This window comes from Carcharodon carcharias, chromosome 10 (genome assembly GCF_017639515.1).
Source record: "Carcharodon carcharias isolate sCarCar2 chromosome 10, sCarCar2.pri, whole genome shotgun sequence".
Taxonomy (NCBI): Eukaryota; Metazoa; Chordata; class Chondrichthyes; order Lamniformes; family Lamnidae; genus Carcharodon; species Carcharodon carcharias.
In genome coordinates this window covers 71,169,824-71,191,315 of record NC_054476.1, presented here as the reverse complement: position 1 = coordinate 71,191,315, position 21,492 = coordinate 71,169,824, and the positions used below count along the sequence as shown (strand labels likewise).

Below are 21,492 nucleotides of genomic sequence, written 5' to 3'. Positions count from 1 at the left end.
CACTCAAATTCACCTATGAAATGGAGCAGTCAAACGAACTCCCCTTCCTTGATGTACTAGTCGAGAAATCTGCCAGGTGTTCTCTATCACAGTCTACTGCAAGCCTACCTTCACCGGTCAATGTACGTTTTTGGATTCTTAAAGTTCCACACGCTATAAGATTGGTCTTATCGGCAACCGTGTAAATAGGGCCTGAGCCATTTGCTCACCATGCAAGCTTGATGCTGAAATAGGGCGCATCAAAGGCATCCTGTGGGATAATGGCTACCCCAAACAGAACATTTTTCGCTGTACATCACACAAACATATGAACAGGCCTAAGGCCGTCACTTTCGGCCCTGAAAAATGCCCAGTCTACCTCAGATTACCCTGGAAGGTTAAGGTATCTCAAAAATTTGAGCGACAGGTGAAGCTAGCTGTTTCACAGTGCTACTATGCAGTTACAACACAAGTCTTAATTGTGTGCTAAGAATTATGCTGACAATCAATTTAAGATTGTCAGTCAGGCTCACAGTGTGGTGCATGTGTATGTACTGGAAGCTATCTATACTAATACGCAGGGCCAGAAAGAACATGTACACACGTTGTCCTTTTCAGCCAAACAAAATAAGTGACAGCCATTCGCTGACTCATTCCTCAGGGCAATGCTTTGACCAATCAGGGTCAAGCTGTCCAGTTTAAATTTGTCATTTAATATTTCCTCCCTTCACTTTTGATCTTCTCCTGCTCTCCCTTCTCCCTGTTTTTATACTTGCTTAAAACCTATCACATCTCCAACATCTTTTCAGTTGTGATGAAAGGGCATCGATCTGAAATGTTGACACTGTTTCTCTCCCTCTCTCCAAAGATGCTGGTTGATTTACTCCTGGAATATGGATTGATTCAGGATCTTGTTTTGGCTTTCTGCGTGGTCTCACCTTTTTGTCATTATACTTGGAATTAGCTATGGAAGATCTAGGTACCCCTGTCCCTCTGCCAAGTTTAAAGTCAATTGAGACCATCCCTTGGGTTTTCTCCTTTTCTATTATTCCCAGAAAAGCTAATTGACATCAGTGAAAAAGAAAACCAGGTGGAGTATAGATGTCCCAATTTGTTCTCGCTGTTTTGTGCTAACACCCAAGATCAATTTCAACCCTACTGAATTTTTCCTGCACTGAAATGTTTCTTTTCAATGCTTGAAGATTCTGTTCACTGACAATTGCAGTACTTTGTATTTGTGTGAGACATATTACAAATCTCCCACATCCAACACATATTGCCCTCTTTCTCTTGGCTTCTCTCTGCCTGCCTCTCTGTAATTCTCTTTGGGATATTTTTTCCCCAGTCTGTCATGATCTCATCCCCCTTTTCCATTGGTATGTATTAGCCCGCTGCCAACCCTGCTGATACTTGATTATTTTTTGTTTGTCAATAGTTTTGCTCTGTTTCACAAGTCCATGATGGAACACCAGATAATCTGAAATCTAACTCTAATTTTTCATTTTATACCACCATTACATATGGGGCAGCATTTTGCCTCCGTCGGGGGAGTTTTGCAGGACCGGGTGGGTTCGCCATTTTACACGGGTGGGCCAATTAAGGCTCACCCAGCATGACGTATGCCCGGAAGCGCTGTGCACTCCCTGTGCAGGCGGGGGTTGGGGAGGCAGATTCCCTGAGCCAGGAGTGCACTCTTTCATGCATGCACGCGGAAGAGCGCACAGATCTCCATGAGGCAATGTGCTACCTCAGGGAGATCAGTATTACTTTTAAAAGTCTAATTAAAGATGGAAAAAAATTTAAGGACATGTCCCCTTATGTGAAACTTACATGAGATAGGACATGCCCATTATTTTATTTAAAAATTTGTGAAATTTTAAATCTTACATGAAACCTCATCCTGTCCATGGATGAGGTTTCATGCATTATCTGAAAGCCGCCAGGCCTCCTCGCCTGCCCACCAACCTTAAGGTTGGACGGGCAGGCCCATTGAGTTCATTAATTCATTTTATAATGGCCATATAGGCCACTGACAGTTTGGTGGGTGTGCAGCCGAGTTGGCTGCGCGCCTTCTGAACTGAAAATCTAAATGACGCCGGGTGACAACAGGACGCATGCCCAACGTCACCTTGAGTCATTTTATGCATCGGCAAGTGGGCCCAGCCAGAAAATGCTGCTCATGATCACAAATAAGCTTGATATGCACCATACCATAACTGCAATGTTCAATAAACAATATAAAACTGTCTATGGGAAACCTGTCTTCCTGAATTCTTTGGTCGTATTTTAAAAATGACAGCCTAGTATTATTTTCAGTATTATTTTATAATATCTTCAATCATCCTTAAAGTTTAAAAGGACCCATTGAATTTATCGGTACATTAAACTGATTCTTTCTGAATTAAACTCAAAAGCAAATCTAAATCTTTAACTCACTCCATCCATCTTGGCCAGCCTTCTGGCAAGCTGAAAATGAATTTGCCTGGTGTACCAATCCAAAAAGAGCCATTTATCTATATTTTTTCATACTGTGTCTCCACCCTTTACCAATTTGTGAGCCTTTGTTTAATGCGTGTTTGTTGTGAGCCTTTGTTTAATGCGTGTTTGTTTTTCTAAGTGGCGATGTGCTCCTTTTCTCTTACAGAATGTTTCCGGTCACATATAATGCAGGCCGCACGACCCTGTGCCTGGATTTCATGGTGTTTGCCCTGAGACTGATTCACATTTTTGCCATCAATAAACAGTTGGGACCAAAGATTATCATTGTGGAACGAATGGTAGGTATCTGTGATTGCAACAGCACATTTTACAACCAAAATTAATATCACAACACTAAAACATCTTCTTTTCATTGACATTTATAATGATTGTATTTAGTGATGTGTGCACACTCAGGCAGATCTCCTATAGTTGCAGTATATAAAATGTGCTACAACACCATCCAGACCAGGAAAGACCCAAGCTTGATTCTTGCTCAATGCTAAGCTAACTGATCTCAGCTGGAGTAGCTCCACAAAATGGCCTCCAAGCCCCTGGTCCTGTAGAGGGAAGACAAAATAACCTATGTTTGTTCTCTTGACCTCTGCTGGAAAGTACGGATGGGACTATTAAATGAAGGAAGGATTGAGCTCAACTGCTAGTCCCCTCACCCCGACCCCATATTTCAATAGCCTACTCTCCATGGATTACGCATGAGGAATGACCATTTGGCTGCCTTCAAGAGGTAGAGGATAAATAGACAAATATTAAGTGGTGCAATTGGTGATGGGTAAGAGTTTTCTGAAGTGAATCAAATAAAGTCTGGCAGTACAGAACTTGAGTTATGCCTGTTTCAGCTAAGCAAAATAAGTAACAGACATTCGCTGACTCATTCCTCAGGGCAATGCCTTGACCAATCAGGTTCAAGCTGCCTGGTTTAAATTTCAAACAATGTTTGGCAGTTAACTGTCAGTTAACTAGTAAGTATTGTACTTGTTGACAAAGGCTTCACCAGTTCTTCGGTCCATTGGATAAATGGCCTTGGTGAGTGTTCACAAGCTATTCAAGCATATGGGTTATCATGACTGAACTCAATCATATTCTCATGCGATGTCCACACACGCACATCCCAATAGCAGTAACTGCCAAGTGATCAGAAGCTGGAGCCAGGTTTGATTTGATTTTCTTTCCTTATTCTCGGGCGTTGTGGTCAATTTTGATACCTCTCTCATCGCCTTCACTAAGATCAGTGAATTCAGCAATGATAGAGGAATGAATGTGGAATGATTTCTGTCTGTTTAGCTTAATTACACAGTGTTAATCACAAATCATCAGAAAGCTTGCAGGACCTTCCTGAGTGAAGATCTTCATTTGTGACTGTACAAAATTCGCAGTGTTTATTAATTGATCTTTGAATGTTTAATGTGTTGAGGGTTGACCAGGGGCAGGCTGACATTTGGCTCTCTCACTTTTGTTAATTCCTCCACTAGATGAAAGATGTCTTCTTCTTCTTATTTTTCCTGAGTGTTTGGCTCATTGCTTACGGCGTGGCCACTCAGGCTCTACTGCACCCCAACGAGAGTCGTGTGGACTGGATCTTCAGGAATGTTCTCTACAGACCTTACCTTCAGATATTTGGCCAGATTCCACTGGACGAAATAGATGGTATGTGGTTTAAACTGTAACCATGTAGCCCTGTGAAGTCCACATATCTAAACTGAGTGCACTGCCTGAAAGGGTGATGGAAGCATGTTCAACAGTAATTTAAAAAAGAGAATTGGATATAAACTTGAAAAGGAAATTTGTACATGACTGTGGAGAAAGAGCAGGGAAATGGAACTAATTGGATATATCTTTCAAAGGGCTGGTAGAGGTATGAAGGGCCTAATGGCTTCCTTATATGATGTGCAATCCTCCAGTTTTGGTTGGGCTACACAGGACATTTAAAAATATGTGGTGGGCAGTAATTGGCTTCTAAAGATAGAAAGTCTCTGTTTTCTTTTATTTCTTTAACTTATGTTGTCAAAGCATAAATTATAAAGTTTTTTAAATTATAAAAGACTTAGCCTGCTTCTCCCGTAATCCACTTCAATTCCAGTACTGAAGGTGATTTCTATGTAATTCTAGAGGTTCGGATGGTTAATCGATCCTGCTTCACTAACCAAGGCAACATGACAAATGAAGAGAACTTACCATACTGCATTAATCGTTATGCAAATTGGCTGGTCATCATGCTTCTGGTCATCTTCCTGCTGGTCACTAATGTACTTCTGTTGAATCTTCTGATCGCCATGTTCAGGTGATGTATAAAACATCTACATCTGGAATTTTGCAGGGTTTCTCCCAATCTGGTTCCGTAAATTTGGACAAAGGTTGACAGAATCCTTATAGAAACAGTGTAAACGATCGAGGTTTCTGCCAAAATTACAGCAAGAGATTGGGAGAAGCCATGTGGAAATTGTTCCCCATAGGGTAGCAATGTCCATCTTTGGCACAACTAGTGAAAGGGCCATGTCTGACTGAATCACTTTTGAGTTGGGCAGAATCGCAAGAAAGGCAGGTATGAATATGGGAAATGATAAACAGACTGTGAAAGGAAGGGACAGAGAGTACAAATCTAAAAGTAAATCAGATAAGGCTAGATGCTACAAAAATAATAAAAGGACAAAACTAAAAGCTCTGTATCTAAATGCACAAAGCATTCAAAACAAAACAGATGAACTGATAGCACAAATAGAAATAAATAAGTATGATCTGATAGCCATTACAGAGACATGGCTACAGGGTGACATGGATTGTGACCTGAATATTGAAGGGTATGTGAAATTTAGGAAGGACAGGAAGTTAGGAAAAGGTGGAGGGGTGGCTCTGTTAATTAATAATGGTATTAGCACATTAGAAAGGGATGACCTAAGCACAGGAAACCAGGGTGTAGAAGTGGTTTGGGTTGAGATGAAAAATGATAAAGGCGAGAAATCACTTGTGGGAGTGGAGTACAGGCCCCCTAATTGTAACTACACCTTAGGTCAGAATATAATAGAAGAGATAATTGGGGTTTGCCAGGAAAGTACAGCAATAATCATTGGGGATTTTAATCTACTCTGACTGAGAAAATCAGAATGGGCAAAGGTATCATAGATGAGGAGCTCATAGAATGTTTTCAGGATAGTTTCTTTGAACAGCACTTTCTGGAGCCAACCAGAGAGCAGGCTATACTAGATCTGGTTTTGAGCAAAGAGATAGGATTAATTGATAATCTCCTATTGAAGGTACCCCAAGGCAACAGCGATCGTAATATTAAATTTTACATTCATTTTGAGGGAGAAACGAGTGCGACCAAGACTAGTATTTTCAACTTAAATAAAGGCAATTATGAGGGCATGAAGGCAGAGCTAGCTAAAGTGAACTGGCAAATGAGGTTAAGGGATAGGTCAATAGAGATCCAGTGGCAGACAGTTAAAGGGATATTTCAGAATACACAGAATATATGGATATTCCAATGAGAAAGAAAAATTCCATGCAGAGGGCCCACCATCCATGGTTAATTAAAAAAGTTAAAGACAGTATCAAATTTAAAGAAAATTATGCAAAAACAGGTGGCAGGTCAGAAGATTGGAAAGAACAGCAAAGAATGACAAAAAAATTAATAAGGAGGGAAAAGTTAGAGTGTGAGAGAAAACTAGCTAGTAATACAAAGACAGATAGTAAGAGTTTCTATAGATATTTGAACAAGAAGAGTTAACAAAGTGAGCATTGGTCCTATAGTGAGTGCTTCTGGGGAATTGATAATAGAAAGTAAGGAGATGCCGGATGAATTAAACAGGTATTTTGTTTCAGTCTTCACAACGGAGGTACACAAATAAGACCCCGGAAATAGCTGTAAGTCAAGAAATGGAGGAAGGGAGAAACTGAAGAAAATTACTATCACCAGGGAAGTGGTATTGAACAAATCGTTGGGGCTCTGAGCTGTCAAATCCCTGGGTCCAGATGGACTTCACCCTAAGGTCTTGAAAGAAGTGGCTAGCGAGACAGTTGATGCATTGGTTTTAATTTTCTAAAATTCCATAGATTCGGGCAAGGTTCCATTAGATTGGAATATAGCAAATATAACTCCTTTATTCAAAAAGGGAGGGAGACAGAAAACAGCAAATTATAGTTAGCCTAATATCTGTCATAGGGAAAATGTTAGAAGCTATTATTAAAGATGTTATAGCAGGGCACTTAAAAAAATTCAAGGCAATTAGGCAGAGTCAACAAGGTTTTGTAAAAGGGAAATCTTATTTAACCAATTTATTGGAGTTCTTTGAAGGAGTCACATGTGCTGTGGATAAAGGGGAGCCATGGATGTACTGTACTTAGATTTCCAGAAAGCATTTGATAAGGTGCACATCAAAGGTTAATACAGAAAATTAAAGCTCACAGTGTAGAGGGTAACATATTGGCTTGGATAGAAGATTGGCTGGCTAACAGGAACCAGAGAGTAGGCATAAATTGGTCTTTTTCTGGTTGGCAAGATGCGATGAGTGGTGTGCCACAAGGATCAGTCCTGAGGCCTCAACTTTTTAAAGTTATATAAATTACTTAGATGAAGGGACCAAAGTATGGTTGCTAAATTTGCTGATGACACAAAGATAGGTAGAAAAGTAAATTGTGAAGAGGACATAAGGAGGTTACAGAGTGACATAGATAGGTTAAGTGAGTAGGTAAAGATCTGGCAGATGGAGTATATTGTAGGCAAATGTGAAATTGTTCCTTTTAGCAGGAAGAATAAAAACGATTATCTAAATGATGAGAGATTATAGAGCTCTGAGATTCAGAGGGATCTGGGTGTTCTAGTGCATGACTTTCAAAAAGTTAGTATGTAGGTATGGCAGGTAATTAGGAAAGCTAATAGAATGTTATAATTTGTGAGGAGAATTGATTACAAAAGTAGGGAGGTTATGCTTCAGTGTACAGGGCATGGGTGAGACCACATCTGGAGTATTGTGCAAAGTACTGGTATCCTTATTTAAAGAAAGATGTAAATGCATTAGCAGTTCAGAGAATGTTTACTAGACTAATACCAGGAATGGGCACGTTATCTTATGAGGTAAGGCTGGACAGGTTAGGCTTGTATCCGCTGGAATTTAGAAGAGTAAGAGGTGACCTAATTGAAACCTTTAAGATGCTGAGGACTCTTGACAGGGTGGATGTGCAGAGGATGTTTCCTCTAGGGTGGGGGGTCACTGTTTAAAAATAAGACCGAGATTAGGAGATATTTTTTCTCTGAGGGTTGAGAGTCTTTGGAACTCTCTTCCTCAAAGGCAGTGGAAGCAGAGCTTTTGAATATTTTTTAAGGCAACGCTAGATAGATTCGTGATTAACAAGGAGGTAAAAGGTTATTGGGGGTAGGCAGGAATGTGGGGTTGAGCTTTCATTCAAATCAGCTATGACCTTGTTGAATAGTGAAGCAGGTTCGATGGGCCAAATGACCTACTCCTGCTCCTAATTTGTATGTTAAGTGTATTCAACTCTATTGGAAAGTTTGGGTCACACCATTTGCATCTCTATCTCTTCCAGTCAGTCTTTCTTCCTTTTGTTAGGTTGACATTCAACCTTCATTTCTGATTTCTCTTCATTTGTGTTTCTGTCCTCAATTTCTGTCTTTCCCCTTCATTTCCACTCTACTCTTTTATTTTTGACTTTCTTCTTCACTTGTCTCTTTCTTCTTTCACTTCTGACAGTGCATCCCTGTTTCTCGCTTTTCCTTAATTTTATATGGTCTCAAGAAATGGGTGATCTTAGCATTTATTGCCATTACCTAATTGCCCTGGGAAGATGGGGCTGGTCCTTCTCTCGAACCACTGCAGTCTTTATGATGGCGATGCACCCAAAATGGGGTTAGGTATGGGATTTCATGACATTGACCTAACATTGAAGAAGAAATGGTGATGTATGTCAAAATGGAAATAATATGCAATTTGGAGACAAAATTGGAAGGGATGATGTTCCTGTAATACTGGTGCTTCTGACCTTCACAGGGCGGGGTGGTGGGGGCGGGGGCGGTGGGGTGTGGCAGAGTTAAATAATCGTGCTGAGTTGCTATGGTGCAGCCTGTATATCATACATACTATAGTTGGTGTGCCAGTGGTGAAGTGGGTGGATATTGAGTTCACTGATAGAGGGACCAGTCAAGCAAACTACTCTGAGATGGCGTTGTGGGTTGTGCACTGCAGCCATTCAGGGTGCATGATGAACACCCCTGACTTCAGCCTTATAGGTAGTAGAGGGGATCTGTGAGGTCAGGAGATGAACAACTCATTGCAGAGTTACTAAACTGAGCCTTACTCTTGAAGATCAAGTGGAAATGACTGGGCTTTCTTGTGTTTGAGATGGCCATTAACTAGAACTCCTGCCTCTTGCTTATATTTTTTGCCTCCATCTCTCTGCTTCTTTGCTTTTGCATCTTTTTTTTTAACTAACTCTCTCCTTCATTTTGTTTTTTTGCTACAGTTATTTTTTTCAGTGTCTCCCTCCTCTATATTTCTTGTTCAGAATGAAATTTGCCTGGCTTAGATTCAGATACAAGGTTATTATGACCCCAAAGGGAAATTTTAAATAACTGTCATAACCTATATTTTCAAGTGGTATGTTTTGAGTTGCAGCTCTAAATTCAGGAATAAGACCACCAGTTCTCAAGAGGTTTATATCAAGCTACATGAGACATTTATTAATTTACACAAGTTAAACATATACACACTCTCATAACTTTGAACAAATTCCCAAACTAATCTCCACTAAGGCAACAACAATCCATAGACTTAAAGCAGACACCAGGTAAAGCATTTTCACCTTAGAAATTCAAAATGAGGTTTCTTTCACTTTGGTTCCTTTGCAGACAATTGTAGGCTTACAGGCTTTGATCTTACATTGCCTCTGCCCTGCACACACACATGCCTTCTGTTAAGCCCAGCACTCCCCTTTGAATGCAAATTCTCATTGTATCATCAGATCCTTTGAACTCCACCTCTTCTAACAATGAAACCCCTTTCATAGTACCAATGTTATTAGTAATTTGAACATTGATTGGTCTCTCCTAGCTAGGTGCAAGATTTCATCCCCAGTCTTTGAATGTTCTATTCAACAAAATACAAACGTTCTCTACATTTCAAAACTACTATATATCAAAGCACCCAGTTTAGCTGGCCTTAACACAATTAAAACGCTCACAGACACACTCACAGATTAAAGCTCCATTTAAAAAAAATTAATTTCCAACATTATAGCTTCATGACATGTCCCTCCCTATCAAAAAATGAACCATCTTAATTCTAAAAGACGGCTTCATTTTAATAGCCGATCTCACACTATCTCCTATACTAATTACACTATTACGTTACTAGACGCATGCCTTAACATAAAATATATACACAAGTCCTTGTTATCAACAGAAATCACTCTAGTTCAGTGTACAGGTTTTTAAAAAATGTCCAATTTTCCTTTAAACTTCAAACTCTTGATAATGCATCTGCGAACAGATTCTCTCTTCCAGCAACATGTAAAATCTGTAGATTAAATGGCTTTAATAATAGACTCCATCTGAAAAGTCTTGCACAATTTGTCCAAAAACTTCAAAGGATTAAAGTTTGTATAAACAATTGTTTCTGATGAATTGTTTGCAACATAAATTTCAAAATGCTGCAATGCTAACACCAAACCCAAAGTCTCTTTTCTGGTCGTTGAATATCTTCTCTTTTGTACATTCAGCTTCCGTGAAAAATACCCTATCTGTTTTTCAATTCCAGTATCATCATCTTGTAACAGTACAGCCCCAATTCCTATATCGCTTGCATCAACGGCCAACTTAAATTGTGTGGCATAATTGGGTACTGCCAAAACTGGTGTTGTAGTTAATACAGTTTTCAAACTATCAAATGACTTCTGACACTCTCCAGTGTCCATTGAAACTTCTTGTTATTTTTTAAATGTTCAGTCAATTGAGCAACCACCCAGCTAAAATTTGGTATAAATTTCTGGTAAAACCCACTCATGCCCAGGAATCTCAAAACTTCTCGTTTTGTTTTAGGCACTGGGAAATTCACGATAGCCTTGACTTTCGCATCTCTCAGAGCCACCTTACATGCCCAATGGTATGGCCTAGATACATAACTTACGCTTTTGCAAATTCACTTTTAGCCAAGTTCATCACCAAATTAGCTTCTTGTCGTCCAGTAAATAATTTTTCCAGATGCTGTAAATGCTCCTCCCATGTCTGACTGAAGACAATTAGATCATCAATATAAACAGCACAATTGCTTAGTCCTGCAATTACTTTGTCAATTTTTGAAATGTCGCAGGTACATTCTGACTTTAAACTGATATAGTCCACTTGGTGTTACAAAGGCTGATATCTTCTTTGCTCTCTTCGACAACGGTACCTGCGAATATCCTTTTAGCAAGTCAATCTTGGTGATAAATTTCAATTATCCCACTTTCTTAATGCAATTTTCCAACCATGGTATAGGATATGAATCTGCTTTTGTTGCTGCATTTACCTTTCGATAGTCCACACAGTCTTTGTGTTCCATCCAGTTTTGGTACCAGCACAATAAGCAAACTGCAGTTACTGCAATAAAAATCATTTTGAAGCATGAAATCAATTTCTTTTTATACTTGCGATAACTTTGCCGGATTTAATCTATAAGGATGTTGCCTTATTGAAGATGAAATTTCTATACATACATTATGTATAGCTAAATGTATCTTTCCCAATTTATTTGCACAAATAGGTTTTTGTGACTGCAATAGCTTTTCCAAATCACTGACACTTGCTTGGAAGGTAACTCAACATCACATTTAAATTATCAAGCACCCCCTCATTATCCAATTTGATTCAAGGAAACCAACTTCAGTTTCCTGCACTTCTACTTCTTTCTCATCATCCATGATCACTAATACTTCTTTTTGTTCGTCTTCCCTGTCAAAGTACTTTTTAAGCATATTTACATGACACACCTTCTGCTTCTTTCTTCTATCTGGACTATTTATTAAATAATTTATTTCACTCAGTTTCTTTTCAATCCAATTAGGCCTACTAAATCTTGCATTTAATGAATCACCTAGTACTGGTAACAAAGCTAGAACTTTCTCTGGTAGACACATCCATTTTTGTCAGTAAATACTGATTTCCCCTTTTAGTCTTAGGGAGGGGTCCTACACAATCAATCCATGACACTGCTAAAAGGTTCTTCAAATGCTGGTATTGGGGTTAAAGGCGCCAACTTAATCACTGCTTGTGATTTTCCTGTTATTTGACATGTATGACAAGTTCTACAGAACGTGACTACATTCCTATGCAATCCTGGTCAAAAAAAAACTTCTATCCTTTCCTGTGTTTTCCTAATTCCTAAATGTCCCCCCATTGGAATTTCATGAGCAATCCTCAGAATCTCATTTATATATGGGATAACAATCTGATGCACCTCCCTCCAGCTTTCATTTGATGAAATATGATCTGATCTCCACTTTCTCATCAAAATATCTCCCCGAAGATAATAACAAACTGGAATATATTTTGCTTCTGTTTCTGAATAAGCTTTCAGACATAACTGCTTTAATTGCAAATCATTTTTCTGTAACTCCACTAACTTCCTTGAGTTAAACACATCAACTGAATTGTCCTGTATTCCTTCCTTCTGAACAATGTTATCAAATACAGTGCCAGATAATTGGATTTCGACACCACTTCTTGCCTTTGAACTGACTGCCTTTCTCGTTTTTCTTGTTCTTCCCTATAAGCCTTTGATCTCGTTACAACACAATCAGGAAACAATCCAGGATGTTCCTTCTGTAACACCTCTATTGAAAACACTTCTACAGGCTGCTCAACCACCACAGGCATCACCCATATTTGTAATCCAGCTATATGATTACCCAGAATAAATTGAACCACTGCAATGGGCAATTTTTCCACCACTCCAACTATAATTTCACCAGTCTTCCATTTGCTCTTTAAATTTACCTTCCACAATGGAATAGATTTAGCATCTCCATGAACCCCACTTATTATTAGCTGGTCCTACAATGCTCCCTTTGAACAACAAATATCACCATCCCAAAACAGTAAGGATTGACTAGTCCTAGTGTCTCTTAAAATTTTAACTACTTTACCTACTCCACCCTATACATATAGAAAGACTTTTCCTTCACACACCAAGGACAGGATCTTCTGGTCAGCGAGCGGGGGGGCGGGACCCATTTGCTGACACATAAAATGATGCAGGATAATGTCAGGTGAAACTCCCAACATCACCACGCATCATTTCCATTTTCAGGTTGGCAGGGACGCAGCTGCGTGCCCGCCGACCTGTCATCGGCCTATTGAGGCCATTGCAAAACTAATTAAAGTCATTAATGGACCTGGCCATCCAACTTTAAGGTTGGCGAGCAGGCTAGGAGCCTTGGCAGGCTTCAGAAAAATCCATGGGCAGGATGAGGTTTCATGAGGGTATTTACATTTTTATTAAAGGTTTCAATAAAAGTTATGGACATGTCACATGAAGGGACATGTCAGTGAAATTTTTTTAAAATCATTTACATTACAAATTTCAATTCCGAGCCAATCTCCCTGAGGCAGCACTTAGCCTCAGGGAGATCTGTGCACTCTTTTGTGCGCATACACGAAAGAGTGCACTCCCAGCTGAGGGAATCCCCCTGGCCCACACAGAGCGCGCATAGCGCTTCCTGGCAGACGTCACACTGGACGGGCCTTAACTGGCCCACCTATGTAAAATGGTGGTGTCCTGCTCAGAGACGCGCCTGCCTGCGCCCGCACTTCCCCCCCCCAACTGGGGGAAAATTTTTCCCAAAGTCTTTAAACATTTCTGCAACCTGCTCCTCAGAATTCTCTTGAGTAAACTGTGAACACATTCCCACTTCTTTACCTGTCACTGATTCTCCATTTCACTTGTACACAAACCACTGGTTTCTCCTCTACCTGAACCTCAGAACCCACAGCACCTTTACTTCCAGAACTTTTCTGTACCCCAACAATTCCAACAGATGTTTCCTGCAATTTCCAACAGACTGGCTTCATGTGCTCCACTTTATTACAATGAAAACACCTCAATTTTCGAATGTCACTTCTACCTTCAGCACCTTTTTTATTATGAGAGAAAACTTCCTGGGAACTTCCAACTTCTCCTTTCTCTTCCCTGACTACCTACCTTCCTTTTACCTTCCCACTTTTTATCCTTTTCCAATTTGAAAGGGTGACGAGAAAAGGGTTTAGCTCTATGAACTAACTCATAATCATCAGCTATCTCTGCTGCTTGTCTTATGGAATCTACCCTCTGTTCCCCCAGATGAGTTCTCGCTACCGAAGGGATTGAATCTTTAAATTCTTCCAAAACAGTCACTTCTCTAAGAGCTGCATAGGTTGCCTCTATTTTTAACGCCTGTATCCACCAGTCAAAATTACTTTGTTTTACTCTTTGAAACTCAATATATGTTTGCCCAGACTGTTTTCTTATATTCCCAAATTTCTGTCTCATACGCACTCAAAATAGCCTTTTTCACCACATCATAATTCACCGACATTTCTTCTGATAGCGAAGCATATACCGCATGCGCCCTACTCACTACCTTAGACTGTAATCATAACATCCAGTTTTCCTGTGACCATTTCAACTGTTTAGCTAGCTTCTCAAATGAAATAAAGAATGCTTCAATATCTTTTTCCTCAAATTTTGGAAGAGCTTGTACAAATTTAAACATCTCCCCACTGGGTTCTACTCTGGAGTTAAGTCCTTCCTCACCTACTGGCGTCTCTTTTTTAACTGCCAACATTTTGAGTTGGAATTCTCTCTCTTTTTCTCTTTCCTCCTTCTCTATCTTCACAATTTCTAATTCCCTTTCCTGTTTTCTTTCTCTCTCCTGCCTTTCTACCTGTTCCGTTTTAAAAGCCATTTCTCTATCCTTTGCTTCTAATTCAAGTTTTTTCAGTTCCTTTGCTTGTTCACATTCAAGCTTCTTCATTTGTAACTGAAGTCTCACTACCTCCAGCTGTGACTCACTAGTGTCAGGTTTCACTTCCAACTGTAGATGCTGTGCTATAATTTTATTTTATATCTGATTTCCTAGCACCCTCAGGTAACCCCAGTTTTAACTTATCTGCCATCTCTGTTAGCTTACTTTTGGTTATTTTTCCTAACCCAATCAGAGTTATATCTTCTACTCCCAGGCAAGTCTTAGCAATTGCCAAAGCCATCCTGCAGTCTCATCACTTCTATAATTCTTCACCAACTGCTGAATTCAAAGTGCTTCTCATACTCGTAAGCTTAAAATTCACCAATTCCAAACCAATCAAGGAATTAGAAATATTTTTATCCCACTAGAGGCCCCAATTATTATGACATAGCAGTTGGTAAAGGCTGTTATTTAAAATCCCAGAGGGAAACTTTAAACAACTGTCATAACTTATATTTTCAAGTGGTATGTTTTGAGCTGCAGTTCTAAATTCAGGAATAAGACCACCAGTTCTCAAAAGGTTTTTATGTCAAACTACATGAGACATTTATTAATTTACGCATGTTAAACATATACACATGACTACAAAGTACTACTATCATTACTTCTAACAAATTCCCAAATTAATCTCCACTAAAGCTGGCTTTAAACAGACACCAGGCAAATGATTTTCACCTTACAAATTCAAAATGAGGTTCCCTTCACTTTGGTTCCTCTGTAGGCTTACAGCTGCTTTGATCTTACATGCCTCTGCCCTGCACACACAAAACTGCCTTCTGTTATACCCAGCACTCCCCTTTGAATGCAAATTCTCATTGTATTGTCAGATCCTTTGACCTCCACCTCTTCTAACAATGAAACCCCTTTCATTGTGCTAATTTTATTAGTAATATGAACATTGATCGGTCTCTCCTAGCTAGGTGCAAGATTTCACCACTAGTCTTTGAATACTCTATTCAACAAAATGCAAATGTCCTCTTCCTCTGTGTTTACATCTCAAAACTACTATATATCAAAGCACCCAGACTAGCTGGTTTTAATCCAATTAAAACACACACAGACACACCCACAGACTAAACCAGTAATTTTAAAAAAATAATTTCCAATAACATTATATACATTAATAGCTTCGTGACAAAGGTGACCTGATTTTTGTGGGGACTTTGAAGTTTATTTGGAGAGGAGCAGGAGGAAGAGCCTGCATTGGGATGTGAATCCAGTCAACATGCTCCAGTATGATCAGAGAGAGCTATCTAATTTTTGTTTTCATTCCCATGCCTGAATGAGCTATTTTTGCTGGTGAGTTTTTCAATGTGTGAGCACTTTTCATTATTAATACTATGCTTGTGGACTAAGTAAGGAAGGATCAGTTATAAGTGGTACCAAATAAAATCAGGAAGTTAAATGCACTCTACATATGACCTAAAGTGTTGGACCCCTGAACTTTTTGAACAATGCGCCTGGAGCAATTCTGCTGAGACTCTATTTTGTAACTTTGAGTTACATCCTGTTCAATGCCAGAGGGAGATGATATAAAAGTATTAACAAAATGTGCTGGCCTGTTGGTGGTTGGGTAGGGGGAGAGAAGTGGAGGGGGATGGTGTGGTTGCATTGTTCCAGTAAAGCCCAACGCAAACTGGAGGAACAGCACCTCATCTTCCGACTAGGCACTTTACAGCCTTCCGGACTGAATATTGAATTCAACAACTTTAGATCTTGAACTCCCTCCTCCATCCCACCCCCTTTCTGTTTCTTCCCCCTTCCTTTTTATTTTTTGTTTAAATATTTTTGTTTTTATCTCTTTGTTTAATTGACTGCCACTGCTCTTCAAGAAATGCCTACCTTGAAGAAATTTTGTTCGTTTCTGCGACAAGATTTCCGACCTCTCTTTTGCCTTGTTCACCTTCATTGCTTTCCATTTCTCTCCTGGTGTTTGGCAAGGTGTTTACTAAAACCCGCTTCCACAGCCACACCTCCTTTCTCAGTGACTGTCTCCGTCTCCAACTTACCCCATGTGGATTTCAACTGAAATTCCATCCCTCTTGTTTCAAACCCACCCAGGATTACAGGTATCTCCGGGACATAAAATGTTTCTCGGACTGCTGTTCCCGTCACATTTTGAGATCCACACTCAGTGCCATGTGCCGCCATATGAACACACTCGACCTCTCCCTCCAGCAGCACCGCCGTACCCTTTTTCAAAGCTGCGCGTGACCCCAGTCTCATTTATTCTTCGTCTCATTCAACGCCTCAACAAGAAACTTTTTCTTTCTCTCAAGTGCTAAGGAACGCAAGCTCCAACAACTCATCGACACCAACACCCATCTAGGACCCTCCACCCCTGCCTGTCCCTCCGTCCCCACCCCATCTTCCAATCCCAGCCCCAGCCATGTATTCACTATATCCCCTGACCTTCCCCTCTCCGACGCTGAACGTTCAGTGCTCAGCAAAGGATTTAGTTTCATACCCTTATGCCCTCATCTCAATGAATTTCACGCTCGGCATGATGCTGAACTCTTCTTCCGCCGTCTTCATCTCCGTGCTCACTTCTTCGGGCAGGAGTCCTCTCCCCGTTCAACGGATCCTTTTACCCACCTCCAATATTCTCCCTCCACCTGGACCCCTCCATCTGGATTCTTACCTTCTCTTGATCTTTTCATTGAGAACTGTCGGCACGACATTAGTCGTCTCAATTTCTCTGCTCCTCTCACCCATTCTAATCTGTCTCTTTCTGAACTTACTGCACTCCGTTTTCTCAGGTCCAACCCTGACATTGTCATCCAACCCACTGACAAGGGTGGTGCTGTTGTTGTCTGGCGCACTGACCTCTACCTCGCGGAGGCTGAGCATCAACTCGCAGACACTTCCTCCTACCTCTCCCTGGACCATGACCCCACCACTGAACATCAAGCCATTATTTCCAGGACTGTCACTGACCTCATCTCCTATGGGGATCTTCCTTCCACATCTTCCAACTTGATAGTCGCCCAACCTCGGACGGCCCACTTCTACCTCCTACCCAAAATCCATAAACAGGACTGTCCCGGTAGAGCGATCGTGTCAGCTTGCACCTGCCCCATGGAACTCATTTCTCATTATCTTGACTCCCTTCTCTCTCCCCTTGTCCAGTCCCTTCCTACCTACATCCGTGATTCCTCTGACACCTTACGTTACATCAACAATTTCCAGTTCCCTGGCCCTAACTGCTTCCTCTTTACCACGGACGTCCAATCCCTCTAAACCTCCACCCCCCACCAGGATGGTCTGAAGGCCCTTAGTTTCTTCCTCGAACAGAGGCCCGAACAATCCCTCTCCTCCGTCTGGCTGAACTTGTTCTCACACTGAACAATTTCTCCTTCAACTCCTCTCACTTCCTCCAAATAAAAGGTGTGGCTATGCCTGTCTCTTTATGGGGTATGTGGAATGTTCCTTGTTCCAGTCCTACTCCAGCCCCCTCCCATAACTCTTTCTCCGGTACATCGATGATTATATGGGTGCTGCTTCATGCTCTCGTCGGGACTTGGAAAAATTTATTAATTTTGCTTCCAATCTCCACCCCTCCATCATTTTCACGTGGTCCATCTCTGACACTTCCCTTCCCTTCCTTGACGTCTCTGTCTCAATCTCTGGTGATAGACTGTCCACCAATATCCATTACAAGCCTACCGACTCCCACAGCTACCTCGACTACAGCTCCTCACACCCCGCTTCCTGTAAGGACTCCATCCCATTCTCTCGGTTCCTTCGCCTCCATCGCATCTGTTCTGATGATGCTACCTTCAAAAGCAGTTCCTCTGACATGTCCTCCTTCTTCCTTAACCGAGGTTTTCCACCCATGGTGGTTGACAGGGCCCTCAACCGTGTCCGGCCCATCTCCCGCGCATCCGCCCTCATGCCTTCTTCTCCCTCCCAGAAACATGATAGGGTCCCCCTTGTCCTCACTTATCACCCCACCAGCCTCCGCATTCAAAGGATCATCCTCCGCCATCTCCGCCAACTCCAGCATGATGCCACCACCAAACACATCTTCCCTTCACCCCACCGGCGGCATTCCATTGGGATCGTTCCCTCCGGGACACCCTGGTCCACTCCTCCATCACCCCCTACTCCTCAACCCCCACCTATGGCATCTCCCCATGCCCATGCAAAAGATGCAACACCTGCCCCTTCACTTCCTGTCTCCTCACCGTCCAAGGGCCCAAACACTCCTTTCAAGTGAAGCAGATTTCACTTGCATTTCCCCCAACTTAGTCTACTGCATTTGTTGCTCCCAATGTGGTCTCCTCTACATTGGAGAGACCAAACGTAAACTGGGCGACCGCTTTGCAGAACACCTGCGGTCTGTTCGCAAGAATGACCCAAACCTCCCTGTCGCTTGCCATTTTAACACTCCACCCTGCTCTCTTGCCCACATGTCTGTCCTTGGCTTGCTGCATTGTTCCAGTGAAGCCCAACGCAAACTGGAGGAACAGCACCTCATCTTCCGACTAGGCACTTTACAGCCTTCCGGACTGAATATTGAATTCAACAACTTTAGATCTTGAACTCCCTCCTCCATTCCCACCCCCTTTCTGGTTCTTCCCCCTCCCTTTGTTTTTTTTTCCAATAATATATATAGATTTTTCTTTTCCCTCCTATTTCCATTATTTTTAAATCTTTTATGCCCCCCAACCCCCACTAGAGCTATACCTTGAGTGCCCTACCATCCATTCTTAGTTAGCATATTCGTTTAGATAATATCACCAACTTCAACACCTCTGTGTTCTTTTGTTCTTTAGTCTGTGACATCTTTTGATTATCTGCTCCTATCACTGCTTGCTTGTCCCTACAACCACACCACCCCCCTCCACTTCTCTTCCTCACCCTCACTTCCCCCCCCACCCACCCCCTGGAGTTGTTTTCCTTAGAGCAGAGAAGGCTGAGTGGGTACCTGATAGAGGTATACAAAATTATGAGGCACATAGATAGGGTAGATAGGAAGAAACTTTTCCATTTAGTGAAGGGGTTAATAACTAGGGGGCATAGATTTAAAGTAAGGGGCAGGAGGTTTAGAGGGGATTTGAGGAAAACCTTTTTCACCCAAAGGGTGGTTGTAATCTGGAGCACACTGCCTGAGGGGGTGGTAGAGGCAGGAACCCTCACAACATTTAAGTATTTAGATGAGCACTTGAAATGCCATAGCATACAGAGCTATGGACCAAGTGCTGGAAAATGGATTAGAATAGATAGGTGCTTGATGGCCGACATGGAAGCGATGGGCCGAAGGGCCTGTTTCTGTGCTGTATAACTCTATGACTCTATGAAGTGCAACTTGGTCAGCTTGTTTATAACATGCTACTTTAGCTTGTAAGGTCAATGTTACTGATTATTTAGCTTCTTTGGGAAAAACAATATATTGGAAACACACTTCTCAGCAAATAAACTTCAACTCCAATAACATCTCATGGCTTAAATTTTCTGGCCAATGCTTTGATGGTTTTATTTTAACTCATTGATTTTTTAAAAGGTTACTACTAACATTGAAATAAATCCAATGGATAGACCTAGGTATTATTTTGATTTTGGGCAATAGTATCAAATGGGGGATTTTGGATCATCTGCCTGTTATACTTTATAGAAGGTAAAAATTGGGTGAGACATATAATGGACAGTTCATATCATAGCAGTCAAAGTCAAAATTAACCCCCGTGTGTGTGTCTGTGCGTGTGTCCGTATCTACTTGTGCACATTCGGTTCAGCAGTATAAGGTGAGGTGAAGGAGGTTCTTCATACAGGTCTATCTTGTGTGTGCCCTGCCGTGTGAAGCACTTCATCCCTTGGAGGTTCTTCATGATATAAAAAAGCATGCATACCTGAATTCGGCATCTCTGCAACAAAAATGTCCATCGCCACTTCTTACCCCTTTCCTGCCATCTTCTTCACCTTGCATTCCATTACTGGGGTGATCAGCCTTGACCCTGTGCTTGAAGGAAACCATGGACGAGCCAAAGGAATGAGAGGAACTTGCAGCCATTGTCTTACCACTCCTAAACCACCCAACACATGCAAGAGTTGGCAGAAGGGCAGGCAACTGATTCCACTGATAAATCTGACACCCTGTAGAATATTTAAGAGGATAAATGTATTAATGATTTTGCATTGTGATGAATTTCATTCCAGAAAAATTGAATATTTGTTGTCTTCCCCTTTGCTGGGGAATGCTGCATCAACGGTCAGTTTGCAAGGTAGTGACACCAGCCACAGCAGTGAAACTTTAAACACAAATTTAATTTAGGTAACTTAACAAGAAATTATTTCAGTGCAAACTATTTTACTTTTCAAAAGCCTAGCTGGTAATCAGATAGACAGTACACACAAGCAGCAGCAAAGTGGAAAGTTTAGCAGTGGCACTTTCAGGCAGTCTGGCAATCAGAAGATAAAGACCCAGGTCCTGGAATTCCTTAGTGACTCTATTGATCTCACAGTTTTATCTTTGGTGCAATCCCAAGGCGATGGTAGAGACCTGGTTCCATCAAGTCTATGCCATTTCTTGGGGCCCTCCACATTGACACATCGTCTGCGAAACCCCCTTCTGTTCGCTCGACCCTATTCTCAAACAGTTTACCACCAACCCACCCTTCCTAGCCCCATGTTAGCTGATGCTAGTGGCTCCCTCTCTTTCAAATCTGTCACCACCCATCTTCTCAAAAAAAAACACCCTCGATCCCTCTGTCCTTGCATACTACCACCCCATCTTCAACCTCCCTTTCCTCTCCAAAGTCCTTGGATGTGTTGCCAGCTCCCAAAGGAATGTCCATCTTTCCTATAATTCCATGTTTGAATCCCTGCAATCAGGTTCTGGTCCTGCCACAGTTACTGAACGGCGCTTATCAAAGCCACAAATTACATTTTACTTGACTGTGACCATGGTAAACCATATTTCCTCATCCTGTCTGCAGCCTTTGACACAGTTGACTACATTAATCTCCTGCAATACCTCTTCTTCGGGATCCAACAAAGTGGGACTGTCTTTGCTAGGTTCCACTATTA

General features: G+C 41.4%; 1 protein-coding gene across 1 annotated transcript in view; it reads left to right on the top strand.

Annotated features, from left to right (window-relative positions):
* trpm5 (transient receptor potential cation channel, subfamily M, member 5) overlaps positions 1-21,492 on the top strand; it is a 134,464-nt gene that overhangs the window by 99,107 nt on the left and 13,865 nt on the right. The window contains exons 20-22 of the mRNA XM_041198375.1: positions 2,624-2,756; positions 3,948-4,122; positions 4,585-4,756. Of these exons, the coding sequence (XP_041054309.1) occupies positions 2,624-2,756; positions 3,948-4,122; positions 4,585-4,756 (480 nt within the window). The remainder of the gene's footprint in view (positions 1-2,623; positions 2,757-3,947; positions 4,123-4,584; positions 4,757-21,492) is intronic.